This window comes from Clupea harengus, chromosome 12 (genome assembly GCF_900700415.2).
Source record: "Clupea harengus chromosome 12, Ch_v2.0.2, whole genome shotgun sequence".
Taxonomy (NCBI): Eukaryota; Metazoa; Chordata; class Actinopteri; order Clupeiformes; family Clupeidae; genus Clupea; species Clupea harengus.
Genome location: NC_045163.1, coordinates 283,782 through 306,109, shown reverse-complemented (window position 1 = coordinate 306,109; position 22,328 = coordinate 283,782). Strand labels below are relative to the sequence as shown.

Here is a 22,328-nt window from a genome sequence, read left to right as displayed (position 1 = left end):
CATCACTTTGATACGAAATACAGATAATCTTCATCACTTTGATATGAAATACAGATAATCTTCATCACTTTGATAAGAAATACAGATAATCTTCATCACTTTGATACGAAATACAGATAATCTTCATCACTTTGATATGAAATACAGATAATCTTCATCACTTTGATATGAAATACAGATACTCTTCATCACTAACTCCCTCCCATTCTACTGCTGTGATTTCCCTTCATTCCACTGCTGCTCATTTGACATGTAAATAGAGGTTGCTTCACCGTTGCTTTCATTCCATGATGACATTGACATGAGAGTGAGAGAGTTCAATTCTATGTATTGTTATATCTATTGCTATAACTATATTGGCAGCATTTTAAGAAACACTGAAGGCACTCCTTTTGAGACCATCCGTAAAAGAAATGCATTTCCTTGCGTTCAGCGCTGGAGAGAACATTGTGTAATAGTGAGGCTGTTCCCTGTTCTCATCTGTACATCATGAAAGTGAAGGTTGGAGGAGCTGGTTCAAAGAGGGTAGTAGCACCGCTTGCTTGATTCAATTCAATTCAATTCAATTTTATTTATATAGCGCCATAACAATACAATTGTCTCTAGGCGCTTTACAGAGCCCAGAGCCTGAACCCCCTTAGTGCAAGCACAATGGCAACACGGGCAAGAAAAAACTCCCTGTTAGTCAGGAAGGAACCTTAAGCAGAACCACGGCACATAAGGGGGAACCCATCTGCTTGAGGTCGGCTGGGTGGAGATAAGAAGGGGGGATGGGGGAGGGTTGTGTGGCAGAAGGGGAAGGGAAACAACAGGTGTTGTACATAGCCTGCATTTGGTAGATGTACATAATATATGTGGGCCATTCTACCGAATTGGTGCAAAGTGTGGTCCCACAACAATAAAAACTATTTACAAAACAATTAAGTATTCAGACATAGATATTTACTAAGAATATGTCATGGTCTATTTAAACCCAAGACATTAATTGAGATAGGGATAAGCTAAATATATACAAAATCATCATTTATAGGGTACTTTCTATTGGGAAGTAGCTGTCCCTAACCCTGGCATCTAAATTTCAATGTCTGTAAATAACACTTTTTAGATTTTTTAGATTTTTTTTCAATGATGTCATTTCAAAGATCTTTACGATTAAGTTTAAACAGAACTTGGAAGATTTAGATTTATTTTGGGTTTAATTTAAAAAAAAATAAACTATACTCAAAAAATCATGTCCATAGTTTTCATGTCACTACCGAAACACAGGAGTTTTAGTCCATTGGCTGAGCCTGTTTTTTAGCCACACCCCTGCATTTATAACCAGGCAGTGATACTGCATCCCTATCCTTCATGGCTGAATGGTAAGTAGCTAGATCCCATACTTTTGATATAAATGTGTTCCAAAGTCTGAAAATCAGTCTGTAACCTTAAGAATTGTCACTACCGAACACATATTTTCTTCAATTGAGTAAACTTTTTGGGGGTTTTTGCAAAGTATTATGTTTGTTTGTGTGTACACCTCTTCAAAGATGTGTTTGCTAGCCATGTGCTTGCTAGAATTATTTATTTATGCTCAAAGTTAGCTAGAATTGTCACTACCGAAACAGTCACTACCGAAACAGACAGTTACTACCAAAACATATGGTAAAGTTTTGGTAGTGACATGATCGTTTCGGTAGTGACAAAATGGAATGGTAAGTAGTTCAATCCCATCATTTTGAAATAAATGTGTTACGTATGTGGACTAAATGGTAAACATGTAGATAATGCTGATTTCTATCTGAAATTGTTCAGGACAGAAAGAATCATAAGACACCAAAATGCCAAAAGGAAAAAGTGGAGCAGAGAGGCTGAGAGAATACCGACAAAGAGTGAGGGATGACCCAGTAAAACACCAAGAATATTTAAGGAAGGAAAGAGAAAGAAATAAGAAACGAAAGGAAGAAGGAAAGTTGAAATGTATCAGTGATTTATCCAACAGGGAGCAAAAGAAGGTCAGAAAATCATGGAGGAAAAGACAGCAAAAGCACAAAACATTTTTAATATTCCCAACCTAAAGCATGGTATGAGTTAAGATTAAGCAATAAGGTTGAGGAAATATGATACAACCTTGCAAACAAAATACTGTGGTCACTACCACTGGATGTTTTGTAAAAAATAAAGTATATTGAGTTATCAACTAAAATGTTATGATACTGATTGGTTTAATGTATGTTCAATTTCATCAATCATCAACTCTGGAATCAATATGATCAGTATTTTGCATTTTACAAAGAAATATTGCACTTAGGTTTGGATGAATTGTACAAATTGAACTTTGAAATTTGGTAAAAAATTCATTTTTATTTATTTCATTGTGAAAACCTTCAAGAAATATTTGTAAAAATACTCTTCAGAGAAGGGAAGGAAACACAATCTGAACAGGTTAATAATAATATGTTTTTACTATAGTTTATTACTATGTTTCGGTAGTGACAATTTTTGGGAGAGGAAAAACATTCCAACACATTCTGAAAATACAATATAAAAATTGACGGTTCATTTACTAGATATGTGTACTTTAGATATGGTACAATATATATACGGACAAAGTTTTGGGAATAAAACATACAAATTTTCAAAATATTTCCAACCTGACTTTGCACCAATTCGGTAGAATGGCCCATATACAGACATCCGGTGGTAAATACATAATACAGACAAGAGCAGTTTAGTGGGCCTGCACCTGTGGAAACTGTGATCTTGTTTTGAGAAATTAGGCCTCTCTGTTTGGCCTGACCTTCATCCCTACACACAGGCCTCTCTGCCTGGTAATTAGGCCTCTCTGCACATAGGCCTCGAAGACTGGCCTGACCTTGGTCTGTGCACACGGGCCATTCAGTTTGACCTAACAAGACACTCACTCCTGCACACAGGCCATTCTGTTTGACCTAACAAAACACCCACTTCTGCACACGGGCCTCATGACACTCGCTGTTGCAAAACTGCTTCATGTTCACCACACCACTGTATTACAACCATGATTCTCAACAGTAGCTTAGGAAAGAAGAGTTACACTTATACCAAAGGCCTTAACGCATTGGGTTGCACAAGCTATTTCCATCCTTCCTAGCTGGCTATAAACTGGCTGCGGGTTATTTTGTAATGTTAAACTGCCACTGAGGCAATGAGGACCAACCGACACAACACTGATTGGCAACCATTGATGTTACCCGTGACACCAAAGACCCGAGGCGTGCTTAAAAATACGAGACCTGTGCACCTCCGCAGGTCCACACAGTATCATCGTCTGTTCACATGACTACTCATCACCTGATTGGTCGAGGGATACTGTTTTGAGTCAATTCATCAGCATGTGGAAATTCTGCACTGAACTTCAAGAAGTCATATGAGAAAGACAGCATCTGCATTCAGAGAACAGTTATTGACAGCTGATGTTAAAAGTTTAGATAGACCTATAGAGTAGACTACCTGCTCGTTAACGTTAAAGTTTAAGTGTGACAATAAAATGCTGAGAATACTTCGTATACTACTGAATACAATTGTAATTTCTGCCTTCTTTTACCTGCCGTTTTTAGAGGCTAAACCGCCACATATAATCTTCATTTTAGCTGACGATTTAGGGTGGAATGATGTGGGTTTTCACGGGTCCGAAATTAAAACTCCTAACCTGGACAGAATGTCCAAAAGTGGAGTCCAACTGGACAACTATTACGTTCAGCCATTATGCACACCCTCTCGGAACCAGCTGATGACGGGGAAATACCAGGTAGGTTTTAGTCCCTGTTATCCTGTCGTAGTTTTTTAGTATGCGAAATGTTGGATCTGACGACTTGTCAATGTAATGTTACCTAGCTGTAAGTGTGGCTTCCCCCCCCCCCCCTCAATTTTGTTGTCATATTCAAAAGGGGACCTGACATGAAAAGTTTGGGAACCAATGTCCTAATGTTACTGTATAGACACTAAGATAAAAAAAAAAATTACAGTAACGTTCAATCACTGTCACTTCACAAACGTTAGCTTACCCAACTCGGAAGAGTTGAGGATACCTGCTTGCATACTGTTGGAAGTGTAACTAACATAGTAATAATAATAATAATAATAATACATCACATTTATATAGCGCTTTTCAAAGTTCTCAAAGACGCTTAAACTACTAACATGCATCAACTTTGATCCCTATTCAGTCTGTTCAAATATCCCGACAAAATTACACAATAGCTTAATCTCAGCCTAGTGTTTTTTAATTGTTAAATTCCAATCATTTCTGAAACTATCTGGTCAGATCCATATTAGGCCAAATCAGCATATCTGTCTTTAAAGCACCTTCTGGGGCTTTCAGTTGAGTGGTGGGAAATGAATCTGGCCAAACCTGTAAGCTTGCACTGCTTGCTGTTGGAATGTTTAAGCTGAAACCTCTATCTGGCACATATCTGGCCCTCTGAAGTCTGAAACCATGTGTGAGCTGCAGATGGATTTAAAGGCTTTTTGAACAGATCAACAGCTCAAAGGTAATTGCTATCTGGGTAGTTGAGTGAGGCTTGATATTGCATAGTAAAGGACTGTGTAGAGTTGAAACCATGTCAATGTATTAATCTAATGATATTTTTGTGTTCAGATCCACACTGGTATGCAGCACCAGATCATATGGCCATGCCAACCCTACTGTGTGCCACTGGATGAAAAGCTTCTACCTGAGCATCTGAAGGAGGCAGGCTATGCCACACACATGGTGGGCAAGTGGCATCTTGGCATGTACCGCAGAGAATGCATGCCCACGCGTCGTGGGTTTGACTCCTATTTTGGTAAATTCTCTTGGTGTATGATCAAAATGTATAAGTAGTTACACAGCACCAAAGAGAGATTTGGCTTCATGACTGAACTGCTGTTTAATTACAATGCTTGCAAAGCAAATACCTGTACTGTTCTTCCTTAGAACTTTATTATTATGATATTCTGCCTGTATTGTTCTTCCTTAGAACTTCTTTATTATTAGATTAGATTAGATTAGATTAGATTCAACTTATTGTCATTGCACAGAGTACAAGTACTGAGGCAACGAAATGCAGTTTAGCATCCAACCAGAAGTGCAAAATAGCAAAAAGTGCAGAGTATGTGCATATGTAAAGTGTAATAAGTGAATAAATAGATATGTACAATAAGAAATAGATATGCAATATGAACAGTAATTGGGACAAGAATAGCAGCAATTGAAGTAAGAAGTGTAGATATGATAAGTATATGTAAAGTGCAGGTGTAAGTATTAGTGGTGGTAATAAGTGAAATGAGGTGAAGAGGTATTAGTAATATTATATTTAAGAAGTATGGTATAAGTACGATTAATACAGTAATAAGTGGTAAAAAAAAACATTCTGGTGCAAATGTTCAGGGGCTGGAGGAGGGTGTGGCAGTCAAGCCAGGGTGGAGGAAGGGAAGTACAGTGCAAATGTTCAGTGGCTGGAGGAGGGTGTGTGGCAGTCAAGCCAGGGTGGAGGGGGAAATACAGTCACTGGGGGAGATGTGTGTGGGGGTGGGGGGCTATCCCCGTGGTGCAGAGTCCAGTAGAGTGACAGACGCAGGGATGAAGCTGTTCCGGGAACGGAGGACCCTGTAGCGCCTCCCAGAGGGGAGGAGGGCAAACAGTCTGTGGCTGGGATGAGAGCTGTCCTTTTCGATGCTGCGTGCCCTCAGAGGGAAGTGTTGATACCCAGGTCACTGAGTTTCGTGATCAGTTTGGAGGGGATGACTGTGTTGAAGGCTGAACTGAAGTCTATGAACAGCATCCTCACATAGCTGTTGTTATTGTCGAGGTGAGAAAGGGCGGAGTGTAATGCCGTGGAGATGGCATCCTCCGTACTCCTATTCTTGCGGTAGGCGAATTGGAAGGGGTCCAGTGTGGGTGGTAAGCAGGTTTTGAGGTTAGCCAGGACCAGCCTCTCGAAGCACTTCATGATGGTGGGGGTCAGTGCAACAGGGCGGAAGTCATTTAGGCTCACTGCAGTGGAGTGTTTTGGCACCGGCACGATGGAGGTGGTTTTAAAGCACGTGGGGACAGCAGCTTGGGCCAGTGACAGGTTGAATATGTCAGTCAAGACCTCAGCTAGCTGCCCAGCACAGGCCCTGAGCACGCGTCCGGGGATGCCATCAGGGCCAGCAGCCTTACGTGCATTAATCCTGCTCAGTGCGGCACACACGTCGATGGAGGAGAGTGTTAGGGGCTGGTTGTCTGAAGTGAGCACAGCCTTGATGGCAGCCTCCTGGTTGTCCCTTGTCCAAAGTCTTGTCTCCTCTCGTGGGGCAGGAGACATGTCGGTGGAATTTGGGGAGTACAGTCTTCAGGTTGGAGTGGTTAAAGTCACCCGCAACAATAAAGGCTGCCTCCGGATGTAAAGTCTGTTGCTTGCTAATGGCAGTATGCAGTTCTTTCATTGCCAGCTTATTAACGTGATGATATTCTTCATGTACTGTTCTTCCTTAGAACTTCCTAATTATGACATTCTACCTGTACTGTTCTTCCTAGGCCAGTGGTTCCCAAACTTTTTACAGTCCCGTACCCCTTCAGACATTCAATCTCCAGCTACGTTAATATTTTGTATCTCTTTTAGCCTTTGTGTAATGAACATAACCATAATGTTTTGCTGTGATAATTAACAGCTCAAAATGTAAAACATATTTATCTTGCGGTTGTGTGCATCATGATTGTGCCTAGCTTGTTTAACTGGTTTCCAAATTGCTCACAGGTTACCTAGCAGAGGCTGAAGACTACTTCACCCATCAGCGCTGCTACCATATTTCTGAGCTGAATTTGACACGCTGTGCACTGGACCTGCGTGAAGGGGAGGAGGTTGCTTCAGGATACACTGGGACTTACTCCACCCATCTCTTCACACAGAAAGCCATTGATCTCATTGGCCAACATGACCCCACCAAGGTAGTGAACAGATGGCCACATTTACTTCCTTCCTTGTACATTACACAATTTTGCTAATACAAGCTCCTGCACAAGACTTTGCATGTTGAATGGAACAACTGATATTTTAGGAATTGTGAGTAGTTTTGTGCACAGTAAAATATGTATGAATCAGACGAATGGCCTAGGATGGTTAAAAAGCATTTTCTTTTATGTTGTAATGATGTCAGCTCTGTCCTTATTGGAGGACATTGCCAATGGCAGAATTAGAGGGGAACAGGTATTTAGAGACCATGCCAATTGGCCCATAATACCTGATGGCTGATAAGCCAGTCACTATCCTCTTGGAACACCGTGTTGAGTTGGGCATAGCTTTGCAGAGAAACATGGCAAGGATTCCTGCATTGCGGTTTCCTTTGCGAGTGTTTCCTTTGCAAGAAGCACTGAGTAGCACTGGTTGGGTCTGTGCCAGTCGTCCTGTGTCAGTTGCGCCCAGCTCTATGGGATGAGATCAGTCAGGCAGGTACAGTTCCCATACAGTGTGGTTGACCACCAGGCTAGCATGCATTTTGCAGTGAGTGCTGGCTTTCCTGATGTACTCTTTTGGAGTGTTTGACTGCACACACATTGATCTGTGAGCAGCATTTGGCAGTTTGGAAGGTTTTTTTAACCAGCTAACCTTTACCAGCTAACTCTATATTGAAAACAGCTTGCTTGAGCATGAATTTACGAACCCAACTCGGAAAAAGTTGGGATTGTTTGGAAAATGCAAATAAAAAAAGAACACAGTGATTTATAAATTAACCTTGACCTGTATATCATTGCAGACAGTATGAACACAAGATATTTCATGTTTTGTCTGGTCAACTTCATTTCATTTGTAAATATACATCCATTCCAACACATTCCAAAAGAAGTTGGGACAGTCGAACACTGAATGAAAGTTTGATGATGAAAGTTGAAAGTTTGAAAGATGAAAGTTTCCTCTGAATGTTTTCTTACGGACTCCGGAAGACCAACGTAAGAAAAAGATCTCGGCCTGATTCATGAACTCCTGAAAATGGGTTCTTATGCACTGATCGACTCTGGTGCGGAGGAGAACTTCATGGACTCCTGCTTTGTGGCTCAGTGGGGATTACCGACCATTGAGCTCAAGACTCCAATGATGGCAATGCATTGAATGGCCAGAGGTTGGCCAAAATTACTCACGCCAGCGTTCCTGTGGACCTTTGCCTTTCGGGCAACCATCATGAACAAGTGAGTTTTTTTATTATTGATTCTCCACATGCTCCCATGGTCATTGGCCACCCCTGGCTTGCCAAACACAACCCACACATTGACTGGGTGAGTAGGAGAATTGTGGGCTGGAGCCCGTTCTGTCATTCCCACTGTCTACTTCGTGCCCAGACCCCACTGTCTCTAGCGCCAGGGACTTCAGAGGAGTTCCCAGATCTTTCAGCTGTTCCCCCACAATATTTGGACCTCAAGGCGGTCTTCAGCAAGTCCAGGGCCTCTTCCTTACCCTCTCATCGCCCCTACGACTGTGGCATCGACCTTCTACCTGGCACATCTCCCCCTAGAGGTCGTCTTTATTCCTTGTCCCGACCCGAAACTGAAGCCATGGACAAGTATGTCCAGGAGTCTCTAGCAGCAGGCATAATCCGTCCATCTTCCTCTCCTTTCAAATCATTATCAGATCATGTCCTTCATGTCCTTAGGGTCCTTCAGCGGCTGCTCGAGAATCAATTGTTTGTTAAGGCTGAAAAGTGTGAGTACCATCAGGACACTGTTGCTTTTCTGGGGTGTCATCTCACCCGGAGCCATCCAGATGGACCAACAAAAGGTCAGAGCAGTACTGGAGTGGCCGGCGCCCTCTAGCCGCAAGGAGCTTCAAAGTTTCCTTGGCTTTGCAAACTTTTACCGCCATTTTATTCGTAATTACGGTACATTGACAGCCCCCCTCACGGCTCTGACTTCGCCGGCTGTCAAGTTCGTCTGGTCCTCCTCAGCAGAGGGAGCGTTCTGCGCCCTAGAGCAACGGTTCACCTCAGCCCCCATCCTGATCCAACCTGATCCCGACCGGCAGTTCATTGTGGAGGTTGATGCCTCGGACATTGGCATTGGAGCCGTGCTTTCCCGATGTTCGGCCAAGGATAACAAGGTCCATCCTTGTGCTTTCCTTTCCCACCGTCTCACCTCCACTGAACATAACTATGATGTTGGCAATAGGGAACTGCTAGCAGTAAAGATGGCCTTGGAAGAGTGGAGACACTGGTTGGAAGGTTCCTCTGTGCCATTTCTGGTCTGGACCCCTCTTCCATAAGAACCTAGAGTACATTCGCACCGCCAAGAGGCTCAACCCCCGCCAAGCCCGCTGGTCCCTGTTCTTCTCCCGGTTCAACTTCACCTTATCATTCCGCCCTGGCCACAAGAACGAAGATGCACTGTCCCGAAGGTTCAGCCCTTATGAAAAGCCCCAAGAACCTGACACCATCCTCCCCCCGCATTGTGTTTTAGGGGCAGCACAGTTCGATATCGAGTCCATTGTGACTGCAGCCCTGGTTAATGAAGCAGCGCCCAGTCAGACCAATGAGACAGACCAATGAGACAGCTAGGTCACGTTTGGAGGGGGAAATGTTCACTCTGATGTCCTCAACTTTGCTGATAAAATATTTAAAAAATTCTTAGCACTTAGTTGGGGACATATCTAAGGTGGTACTGGGGGTGGGACGAATAGAGTTAATGGACCTAAATAGAATCTTAGGATTATGACAATTGTTCGAGATGGTCAGAAAAGTGTTTTGTTCTTGCAGCTTTAACTGCTTCCTGGTAGTTGAGACGGGTGTCTCTCAGAATTTAAAATGAAATTTGGAGCTTATCATGTTTCCACTTCCGCTCTGCTTTTCTGCACACCCTCCTTAAGGCCCTGGTGGCATCATTGACCCAAGGTAAACCTTTAGATTTGGGTCTTTTCTTACATGACATGTCAAATGACCTTTTTTACCTAATGATTTGTGTAATATTTTATAATCATGTCTTATAGATAACACACCCTCGTCTCATTCTATGACATGTCTGCAGCCCCTCTTCCTATATCTAGCCCTCCAAGCAGTGCACGCCCCTCTGCAAGTTCCTGAGCGCTACACCGCCCCTTACAGCTTCATCAAGGACCCTCATCGCAGACTTTACGCAGGGAAGGTGTCAGCCATGGATGAAGCTGTGGGAAACCTGACGGAGGCTCTGATGACTCATGACCTCTGGAATAACACTGTGCTCATCTTCTCCTCAGGTATTATGATAACCAGACCTTGTCTTTGGAATGTACTCTAGAGGCACAGAAGTAAGTACGGGGCAACTCCATGCATTTCATTTACTCACAGGTGACCCATTTGTAATCTGAAATTTAGAAAAAATAAAAACATAACTTCCACTCAACTTGAGCTACTTTTTGGTGAGTCCAGGTGGAGATCCACAGATAAAAGGGTAACTTAGAAGGACTCTTTGTGAGTTGGGTGAACAATACAATAAACAGTAGATGGCACTGTATTTTGTACAATGTATTTGTATCACAACGATGAAGAAAACTGATGGAGTGGTTATTAAAGGTCCAGTGTGTAGTCTTTAGGGAAATCTATTAGAAGAAATGTAGTATTCATAAGTATGATTTAATTAGTCTATTATTGTCACGGATTGGCAGACGACACAAAGAGTGCAGGGTGATGGGAGTTTTATTGATCCAGCCAGTACAGGGTTAACAGGGGAAAACAAGGACAAAAAGACAAAAGCAACTCAGGATTCAAAAGCACAAAAGATAGACAGGGGGAAACACCCTAGAATAACTACAGAAACTAAAACTACACTGCGTCGTTGCGCAGGACAAGGCTTCGACTAGCACGACGTGGAAGTCGTGGCAAAACTGATGAAGTGATGAGATGAAGTGCAGCTGGGAATGTGAACGTGACTGTGTAACGGAGCACACATTGTTGCGTTGGAATTTGTTGATCCAACAGATGACAGAGGAGGAGTGGAGGCGCAGAGGAGGCGCATGGGGTTGTGTTGATAACGGAGACGTTATAGTGAGATTGACAGGTCAACAAACCAATCACGCCGCTAGCAAGCTGTTTACCTTGTGGGTAGTAGCATGCTAACATTAGATAGGTGGCTCAGACACCTCGCAAATCCTGTCAGACGTATTTTTCAGTTACAATAACAGGGTTGTTACATTGTACAGTGTCTATTTCTCGGTAACTTAAAAAAAATCTAAGCAAAAAAGTCAAACAAACAACTTTTAGGTACAACTACAACCATTTACGGAGTTTGGTCCGCCATCTTTTTTTTTAGCCTTGCGCTCTTTAGACGTGAGCATAAACGCGATCTGATTGGCTAGTGCCTGTGCTGTACTGTTTGCATGAAAGGCCATTTGATTGGCTGACGCATGCATTGCCTCTCGAAAAGTTGAACATTTTTGTCACGCCGCAAGCAACGCATGCAAAGCAACGGAACCCAACCGAGCCACAATTCAGTTCGGCAACAGATGACGTCACCCCATTCAAAGTAGATGGGTATCCGTCAACCTTGACGGATCAACGCATTCCAACGCAAAAGTTTGAGCTTGGCATGATTGAGCTGTAGTAGTTACATTGAAGTGGCAGCTTGGCGGGAAGAAGGAGAAGAAAGAAGAAGAAGAATCAGTAGTTGCTGGTGATGGCTAATCTCTCCGCCTTGTACCTACTTTTAGCTCTTCCAAGACAGTTTGTCAGATTCTTCTGAAATTCAGTCTGAAGCATTGAGAAAATGCTTAAGAAAAGGGCTTAAAAGAAGATTTTATACATCAAACCATTTCAAAGAAATACTCAAATGGCATTACTAAGCCACTACTCTGAAAATAAATAATCAGTCATTACCAAACTTTGTATGCATCATCATGAAGACAAAACAAGCAACATTGCAAAATTTCAGGTACGTGGCCATTCAGCAATTGCATTTCAGGTACGTGGCCATTCTCAATCCAAGGTGTTATCTGTTATGGTTCATAAAGGTACTTAGTAAAACCAACTTTCCCAGCCTAAATTATTTTTAATTCAAATTGTAAAATAATATGGCAAAATAACTAAACTTCACCAGTTTTATATAATAAATAAAGTTGAAGGCTTGTGAATATTTGTAAGGAATAAAGAATACATTTTGGTTAGTTATTACAAAATGTGCAGTGCATTACATTTTCATAAAAAAAATATTAACCTTATGTGCAAGCTGTTTAATACAAACATGTGTTTTTACAAAATGAGGAAATTATTACATAATCAAAAAATATGGCAAACTGTCAAGCTCTGCTTAATGGCTGGACCCAAATGCACAACACTTGAAAGAAACATTAAATCAAAACAAGGATTATTTACTTACAATGTGTGATTCAAACAAGAAAAGAGCATCATGGCAAATGAGCAGCATAGCAACATTGACAAAGAACTGAAGAAAACCAAGGGTTTAAACACGCAGGATTTAACAAGATCGCTAGACACAGGTGGGCAGGGAAAAATGAGACATACCAGGCAGTAATGAGGGACATCAATAGAGGGATAAGGGACAAGTAAAGGACATGGGAGGACAAAGGAGTGTAAACACACGATCACTACAAAATAAAAGACCAACATAGGCAAACAAAAAGAACAGAGAAACCAGAATGGGACTGCCTGTCTTAGCAGACCAATCAGAATCATATTAAGAGTCTCAATTCTGCCAAACATAAATAGCCTCTCCTGAGCTCGATACAGCATAGGCCCATCTGCTACATCTCGAGCATTCAACCGTAGTTTCCGTTAGTCGGCTGTTAGAAAATGGATTGATACAGACAAAGCAGAAACACTCGACTTGGACACTTTCTTCCATTTCTCACCAAGCAAATGCTTATTTTTTTATGGGCCAATGGTTTGTGACAACTTGCCTATACTACAACTTGCCAATTCTGCTATTTTTGGCTGAACCTCAAGGCTAGTTCAATCTAAGACTGTAGATAAAGCTTCAAATCACAAACTTTTATCACCTCTAATCATAGAAAAAAATGAAAAGTAAACACTCATACTAAATCTAGTTTTAGTTATATTTAGTATAGTTAAGTATATAAGTATAATTTAGTACAATATTTGGAAGGGAAAAATTCTAACACTATCTATTTGTTTTCTCTGTCCCTACAAAGACAGCTATTGTGGGGTTGAAAGCCTGTTTAATCGATGCTCCTTTCAACATTGCAGATAATGTTGGCTGGATCGTGTAAATGCAAGCCAAGTTTATGGTGGCACAACTAGCAAGCTAACCAGCTCAGTCTAGCGGTCACTTGCAAACATATCAAAAGGTTGGAATGGGGAGAAACAATAGTCCCAAACAAAACAACTGAAAAAGCTGGTTTGGTTGGTTCTATCTCTCTCTAATTTCACCACAACTCTCTACAGGTGCTATTCTTAATGTGTGCGATATTGAGCAATATCGATTACCTTGATTACTGCAACGCCCTCCTAACGGGCCTGCCGGCGTGCGTGGTGAAACCACTACAAATTATCCAGAACGCAGCGGCGCATCTGGTGTTCAACCAACCAAAAAGGGCACACGTCACACTGCTACTCATTGACCTCCACTGGCTGCCTGTAGCTGCTCGCATTAAGTTCAAGTCAATTATGCTTGCCTACAGAGTGCTTGATGGTTCTGCTCCCACCTACCTAAATGCTCTTGTAAGGGCAAATGTTACACCCAGGATGCTGCGCTCTTCTAGTGAGCGTCGTTTGGCACTGCCGTCTGTGCAAGTACGGCACTCCAGACTATTCTCATTTGTAGTTCCATGTTGGTGGAATGAAATACCTAGCACTACCAGAGCAGGGGCCTTCCCTCTCTACCTTTAAGAAGCTTTTGTAGACCCAACTCTTCAGAGAGCACTTTCCGTCCTAACTGGCACTTCGACTAGTGCGTAACTTGCAATTACAGGAGTTACATTTCTGCACTTCTTTTTCTATATTTCTTATGTAAGGTAGTATTTATTGTTACACCAGGTTCTATTGCTCGTAGCTTGACTGTTCTCTCCTGTTGAAAGATGAATGACACAATTCAGGATTCCGTATAATTGGTTTCTTTACTCGGGAACTTGTGAAGACATTACAGGTAACGTGGGTCATGCTCGTCATTCATATTCATTCTGACTATACGCATGCGCAGTGCCTAGTTATAGGAATTCAAACTGAACATTACTTAAACAAGATGAACATAGACGTATGTTCTACATCCCCTTTCCTTAGCTTACGGCTGTGGGAATCAATAAACAAATACATGTGTATTAACAAATGAGTTCAATGCCATTTTCACTTGAAACTAAATCAGTTAAATCTAAACTCAAACTGAATCACAGGTAAGGCAAATTATACTGTTGGCATGTCATATATCACAAAACATATCATGAGTTACACATTTTCTGTTTTTTTTTTCTTTTTTTTTTCATTTACAGTCCCATTGGCCTAGTGCCTACTGCACATACTTAGGATTTGGCCTGCAAGCTCTTCCAGAACGGGTGATGTATGTATTGTTTGCTGTCCCATTGGGGGATTGGACAGGGTCCTGGCTCATGTTTTGTGTGGGGTGGAGTGTTTGTTCTTCAGTGTGTCCATGTGTGTGTTGTTCAGGACGGGAGGTGGGTGACTGAAATGCAGGAGTGAAGTCATGGGGGTCTCCCTGTTGTGGTGGAGGTTCAGAGACGGGGAGGATATGCCTGCGGTTCCGTCTGTATTCTCCTCCTTTTGATTGGACGATGTATGACCTTGGTTCTTTGCAGACTTCCTTGATGGTTCCTAGGCGGTCATGCCCATGAGGGGTTTGCATCCTCACAACTTCGCCTTGATGTAAGGGACGAAGAGGTCTGCTGGACTTGTCATAGCATTCCTTTTGTGATAGGCGTTTACGAACTAGCCCTGCCTTGACAACTGTGTTGTTCTTGGACTTTGGGACCAACAGTCTCTTGCTCACAGGTAGGGTGGTTCGTGTCTGCCTGGACATCAGCCTTTCGGCTGGGGAGCCAAGTGTGTGGTCGCGTGGCACATTGCGAAGGTTGAGCAGGTTGAGAAAGACATCGGTTCCGTCTCTCTTCGATCTGTCCATTAGCTGTTTTGCACTACGAACGGCACGTTCAGCTAGCCCGTTGGCTTGTGGATATTCTGGGCTGCTTGTTACATGACTGAAATCCCAGGCTAGGGCAAAGTCTGTGAAGCGTTGGCTGGTGAATTGAGTGCCATTGTCAGAAATAAGTTTGTGCGGGCTGCCATGGACAGAGAAGTGCCTTTTTAGTTTTGTAATCACAGTGTTGGCTGTTAGGTCACGAAGTAGGTCAATCTCAAACCAACCTGAATAGGAGTCAACTATAACTAAATAGTGTTGGCCATTCCACTCAAAGATGTCGGTTCCGACTGTTGACCACGGTAGGTCAGGCACTGGGTGTAGCTTGAGTGGCTCCTTTTGTTGGTGAGGTTTTGTACTGTTGCACACTGGACACGTAGTTGTTTCTTTTTCGATGTCCTCAGTCATTGTGGGCCAGAACACTATTCCACGCGCTCTGCGTTTAGTGGATTCTGAGCCTGGGTGGCCTCTGTGGAGAATGGTGATGTAGTCCTTTTGCAAAGACTTGGGAATGACTGTCTTTGGGCCTTTCATAACGACACCATCTTCAACTGCCAGTTCATCTCTGTAGGGGAAGTACTGGCGGATCTCTGGAGGTAACTGAGCTTGTTTAGAAGGCCAGCCCTTTGATATGACACCGCTCAGTTTCTGTAGAACTGGATCTGAAACAGTGTGTTCCCTCAATTCAGTCAGCCTGGAGGATGAGATGTGTTGGACTGACATGATCTCATAGTCACCTGTCTCGTTGTTGTGCTGCTCTGTTGTTGTTCTGGGGGCACGTGACAGGGTATCAGCAATGTACATCTGTGAGCCTTTTTTGTAGACAATGTTAAAGTTGTACTTTTGCAGCCTCAGCATCATGCGTTGCAACCTAGCTGGAGCTGAGTGTATGGGCTTGTTGAGTATTGTGACTAATGGCTGATGATCAGTCTCAATCTGGATCTGCTTCCCATAGATGTAATCATTGAATTTGGAACATGCAAAAACAACTGCTAACAGTTCCTTTTCAATTTGCGCATAGCGCATCTCAGTCTGTGTCAATGTCCGGGACGAGTAGGCAATCGGAGCATCTTCCTGAAGACATGCTGCTCCGAGTCCATACTGTGAGGCGTCACAGGTGAGTGTGACGGGTTTCTTGACATTGTAGTAGCGCAGAGTGGGTGGACTGGACAGGCACTGTTTCAAAGCATCAAATGCCTCCTGGTGATGTTTCAGCCAGCACCACTGAATGTCTTTGCATGTAAGCTCACGCAGAGGGGCTGAGATCTCGCTGAAGTTAGGAATGAATTTTCCTAAATAGTTGATCATCCCTAAGAAACGCTGAAGGGCTGTGACGTTTTCCGGTATGGGCATCTCACTGATCGCCTTTGTCTTTGTGGGGTCTGGCTTCAATCCTTCACTTGTGAACACATGTCCAACATAACCGACTTCTCTAAGTCTAAATTTGCACTTTGAGGGGTTAAACCTAAGGTTCACTTTCCTTGCACGATCTAGCACTTTTCTGAGGTTTTGTTCATGCTCTTTGTCATCTTTTCCGCCGATGATTATGTCGTCCACAATGACAGCGCAGGGGTATCCAGCAAAGATCTGCTCCATCGCACGCTGGAACACCTCACTGGCTGAGTTGATTCCGTATGGCATTCTCAGAAAGCGGAATCTGCCAAATGGAGAACTGAAAGTTGTTAACATGGATGACTTGTGATCAAGTGAGATCTGCCAGAATGAGCATTTTGCGTCGAGGACAGAGAAGACTGTGGAATTGGGCATTTGTGCAGCTACTTCCTCTACGGTACGCATAGGATGGTGTGGACGTTTCAGGGCTTTATTTAGATCCCTTGGATCAATGCACAGTCTGATGTCATCTGAGTTTTTCTTGTGATTGGCGACCATAGACGAAACCCATTCAGTGGGGTCTGTGACTGGGGTGATCACACCTAAGTTGACCATCTGGGTCAGTTCTGCTTTGACCTTATCTTGCATTGGCACTGGTATCTTGCGTCCAGGTTTTACCATGGGATGGACCTCGGGGTCTAGCTTCATGGAATAAGTGACCGGAAGCTTGCCAAGTTCGTCTTTAAAGAGGTCGGCATACTCTGTAAACATCTGGCGTGAGAAACTTGTTTCCTCACTGATGCCTATCTGATGAACTTCTTTATTCAAGGTGATTAAGCTTAAGCGGAGACAGTCTGGTAGGCCAAGCAGAGGTTGTACGTTTCGTTTTACAATGTAGAATTGCAAGGTGTATGTTCTGCCTGCAGAGTGGCACGAAAGTAGGGCTATTCCAGCCGTGTGGATTTCCTCACCTCCATAAGCTACCAGTTTAGTACCCTGTGATGACTGGAGTTTTTCATGTTGTCTCACTTGTGCAAAAAGATCAGCTGCCATGACGTTACATTTAGCGCCAGTATCGACTTTGAGTTCTACAGGTTTTCCATTAATGTGCACAGTGGAGAATATGTCACTCCTATGCATCAGATGGGAGTCAACAGCATCAACAGTTCCACTTGCCACACTAACTCCATCCACAAAGTACAGTTCTTCATCACTGCTAGAGGCTTGCACAGTTTCAACCTGATTGACATATCTCTTTTTGTAGCCTTGTGTTTGTGATGATTTACAGCATTTCTGGAAATGGTTCCATTTTTCGCACTTGTGACATTGCTGACCATAAGCAGGGCATTTCTCTCTTCTAGCCTCATGCTTGTTTCCACAATTGTTGCAGTTAAATGTCGAATGTGCAGAACGCTGGTCTGAATGTGATTGTGATGCACGCTGCTCCATGCCTGATTTTAGCTTCTGTGGCTGTCTTTTTCTGACTGTGTGTTGTAAACTGTCCACTTTAGCGAGTGATTGCTTTGGAGCTGCAAGGGCTTTTGTGTGTTGTTCGGTCTGTTCATATATTTGGCACACTTCAATGGCTTTGGTTAAAGTTAGCTCATTGTCACGCAGAAGTTGCTTTCTCATGCTATCATTTATTATGCCACACACCACTCTGTCTCTGATTAACTCGTCTTTGAGTTCACCAAATCTGCAGTTCTTAGCTTTGATTTTCAGGTCACTCACATAAGCCTCAACTGTTTCATCTGGTCGTTGGTTTCTTGTATTAAACTTATGCCTTTCCATTGTTATATTTGTTTGAGGGCTGCACAGTTGGCGGAATTTTCGTTTGAGACATTCAGGATCTTCTCTCGATTCTGCTCTGGTCACTAAACGTCTGTTCTCTCCCTCCCCCGCATGAACAGCGGTTGCATAAACGAAAGCACGTTCTCTTTCAATGGCTTCCGAACCAGCTAAGTTTAAAAGTATGAAAGCTCGAGTTCGAGCATCCTTATCGGAGTGAGCAGCTGCAATGAATATTTCATATTCTTGCTCGAATACACGCCAATTTTCAGCAATGTTTCCATCAAATACCAGCTGTTCTGGTCTACGGAATCCTTCAGCCATGGTCGTTGTCGTTGGAAGTTAGCCTTTGCTACGTTAGACGTGCAGCGCTAGTTGGCTGTTTGCTATGTCCTCAAAGCACTGAGAAAAGTACGTCTTACCACGTCGTAGGCAGTTATTCCATTCACGACCGAACCTCAACTTCTGACACCATGTTGAAAGATGAATGACACAATTCAGGATTCCGTATAATTGGTTTCTTTACTCGGGAACTTGTGAAGACATTACAGGTAACGTGGGTCATGCTCGTCATTCATATTCATTCTGACTATACGCATGCGCAGTGCCTAGTTATAGGAATTCAAACTGAACATTACTTAAACAAGATGAACATAGACGTATGTTCTACATCTCCCTTGTACGTCGCTTTGGACAAAAGCGTCTGCTAAATGACTAAATGTAAATGTAAATGAACAAGTTAACAAAATGGCTGATTACCTCAAGCTAGCCATCCGGGGGTGAGAAGGAGGAGCATATTTGCCTTTTATTGTCTGATTGCCCCTTTTTTATATTTTGTCATGTTTCATAGATATTAATGACCTAGCTCTATGGATATGCGTCTCGTTCTCATTTGTGACAGATAATGGCGCACAGACTCTGATGGGGGGCAGCAACTGGCCTCTGCGTGGAAGAAAATGGTCTCTGTGGGAAGGAGGGGTGCGGGCCGTTGGCTTTGTTAATAGCCCTTTGCTGGAGAAACCTGGCACCACTAGTCGTGAACTCATCCATATCACTGATTGGCTGCCCACACTGTTGAAACTGGCGGGTGGTTCAACCAAGGGGATAAGAACCCTAGATGGCTTTGATGTTTGGAGAACTATCAGGTGAGTTGTATACATTCACATTTGTGACGGACTGAGAGCCGGGTTACTGTCTATAGGTGGGAGTCAGAGTGAGGGTTGAAAGTCATACAAGTTCATTAAAGCTTGAAAAGGATCAAGCAAACAAAGTCCACCTGTCAGGTTTATAATAAGAACACAGTTGCAGATGCAGTTTAAACTTAAAATCCTTAGTCTTTATTAACTGAGAAGTAATCAACAGAGAATATACTCTTTTCAGAAAGGCAATAAACAAACAGCTTCACACTTAAGTTACTTAGAATTCCTATGGATTCAGTCCATCCAGAAATAATCAGAGCACAGTCCAATAATCAAGGTCACAAGGCAGTCCAGGATCAGAGCACAAACATCAAAGTGTAGCAAAGGTTTTCAAGTGGACAAGGCAAGGGAAAGGTCAAAAGACAGGCAGGGTTCGATACCGTGAGCAAGAGAGAGAGAATCCAGGCAAACAATCCAAATCGTAATCCGTAATTCGTAGTCAGAGTATTCACTTCCAAGAGGCAAACGAGTGTTTCAAGACAAAGGGCTAATAGCATGAGAATATGAATGAGCAATGACAAACAGCTTCCTGTTGCTTTTAAAGATGGCGCCTCATTTCTTTGTGAGTCTGGTTGAGCCAGCCTCACGCCGCCTCCTTTGTGCCCTCTGCTGTCTTGGAGGGCACGCTGTATCAAAAAAAAATATATATATATTCGGTGAGGCCAAGTTTGTGCACCAACCCAGTTCACTAAAATATATGTTTGAAACCAAATTAAAGTACCTCCTTTGTTTAAAGTTATTTCAAACAGGTGGGTGCATGCTTGTGTGTGTACAGGAACAGTGTTGGAGACAGCTCTGGTCTATGTTCAATCTAGATTTATTCTGTTTGCACAGTTCTTGTTCTAGCCCTGTTCTGTTCTCTTTCTCATAGCAAAGGGATGTCTTCTCCCAGACTCGAGATACTTCATAACATTGATCCACTCTACGTGGACATTCCACCTTGTAAGTATCATTCTGGGATTGCTTTTTAGCCTTTTTGATTTATTGTTTATTTATGGGTGGGGTGTTGTTCAACTAAACAGGATTGCTATCAAAGCAATGGCACTGCGAGACTAGATACATTTGAAGAAACTTTTATTTAGACTTTATTTTTTGCAACGTATCTTTGGGTGATCAGACGACCAATATGGACGGGCCACGGCCCTGGTGGGGAATGTGATTGTGGCCCCCTCTGCCCCCTGCACTTATCATGCAGTCATTGTGAACTGGAAAACAAGAAGAGAGATAAAGACCTTTTTAGAATTGATTGAAAATGCTGTAGTCAAATCCAAGCATCCAAAGGGTATGACGTCAGAGGGATAGGAATCCTGAGATCTTGATGACAAAGATGCTGACTTATGTGTCCAAGGTTCATCTGGTCATTCCAGTCATTTTAATTTACATATCAAGATGTATGTTTAATATGTTTCTGTTCAGGTTCAAGTGATCCTGGGCTGACCTTACCTCCAGAATCTGCTCAAAGGCCTCAGTCTGTTGTCTCCAGATTCAACCACTCTGATGGGTTCGATGTTCACATCCACGCTGCCATCCGCTACAGAGAGTGGAAGCTACTGACAGGCTACCCAGGTAATATCGTATGAGCAGATTACATCCTTTGTGTGTGTGTGTGTGTGTGTGTGTCTCTCTCTCTCTCTCTCTGCTGAAATGTTTGCTGAGACCTTTCCTTCACAGGTGCTCCCACTTAAAATAATGAGCAGGCTGCACTGGCCTGCTAGTGGTGCATTCTGGGACTTGCAGTTTTTAAAGTAAGGTCAAGTTAGCTGATTTAATGAGGAACTGAAACTAAGCTTGACACAGTTAATTTTAACTCAACACACACTGGTGGATTATCAGCGAGAAAAAACTCCTTGCATCCATCTTCACAGCTCTCTTCATAATAGCAATGTGTTCCTCTTGCAGGCTGTCCTCTTTGGTTTCCCAGGCCAGGATCAGTGTCTGGTCCTCAGCCCTCTCACTGGTGCCCCACCCCAAAAGCAGCAATCCGCTTGTATAATGTGGTGCAAGACCCTGAGGAGCGGGACGAGGTGTCTGCACTCAACCCTAAGATGGTAGACTTCCTTCTCCGTCGACTTCAGCACTATCAGAGGAATGCCAAGCCTATTGTTTTTCCAGATGATGACCCAAAATGTGACCCTGGACCCAAGGAAGCCTGGGGACCCTGGGCATAAGTGTGCGGGCATGGATGTGTTGGGAAGAAGCCATGGATGATGTCTGATGGGTCTCAACCAGGGCTGTGGAAACGGGTGATGTTAGAGGTGTTTGGGGGAGACTGATTTAAAGTTGTGTCACTTTTATGCTGCATTTGACTAGGTTGCTCAAAGATAGAAGTTGTTTGTCTCGTTCCTATGCTTAAATAAAAGTCCCCTTTCTCATTTGTCTCATCTTGAAGTGATAAATCCTTTTATGAAGCTAGAGATGTGTGGCCTTGCATTTGGTAGATGTACATAATTTATATACAGACATCCGGTGGTAAATACATGATACAAACAAGACCAGTTTTGTGGGTATACACTGTGCTCATAGCGTTACTGTTACAGGGGTAAGGAGAGTAGGGACAGAAAAACATGTCGGTGGTGGCAATAATATATATTGCATATACATGCTAGCATAGGGTATGGGGTAAAGTAAGTGTACGGCAGTGCAGTGGCAGTGGGTGCAATTGGCCGAGGGTTTCTACAGGTAGATCGGGTGAGGAGACTACAGCAGCGTCCCATAGCGAAGACAGTCTAGATTAGGAGAGAAAGAAAAAGAACAGAGTGAGTGGGTAGAGTTTGGCTGTCCATATGCGTAGATGAGGAGTAGTGGGGGTGAGGAGCAATGTTTCCACATCCATCAGCAATTGGAACATGCTATAAGGGAGAGAGAACATTTTTGTTAGTAGACATCAATTTTGGAAACAGATTAGGAGATACTTTTAGGTAGTAAATTTAACAGTAGGCAATATGGCC

The 22,328-nt window shown here is 43.0% G+C and overlaps 1 protein-coding gene across 1 annotated transcript; it reads left to right on the top strand.

Annotated features, from left to right (window-relative positions):
* The first annotated feature begins 3,315 nt into the window (after positions 1 to 3,315).
* LOC105902413 (arylsulfatase B-like) lies at positions 3,316 to 21,756 on the top strand. The gene is made up of 8 exons (XM_031578108.1): positions 3,316 to 3,769; positions 4,619 to 4,805; positions 6,741 to 6,931; positions 9,992 to 10,199; positions 19,083 to 19,326; positions 20,252 to 20,322; positions 20,797 to 20,946; positions 21,280 to 21,756. Exons 1-8 carry the CDS (start codon positions 3,509 to 3,511, stop codon positions 21,546 to 21,548), a joined length of 1,581 nt encoding a protein of 526 aa, XP_031433968.1. The 5' UTR covers positions 3,316 to 3,508; the 3' UTR covers positions 21,549 to 21,756.
* The last annotated feature ends 572 nt before the right edge of the window (positions 21,757 to 22,328 follow it).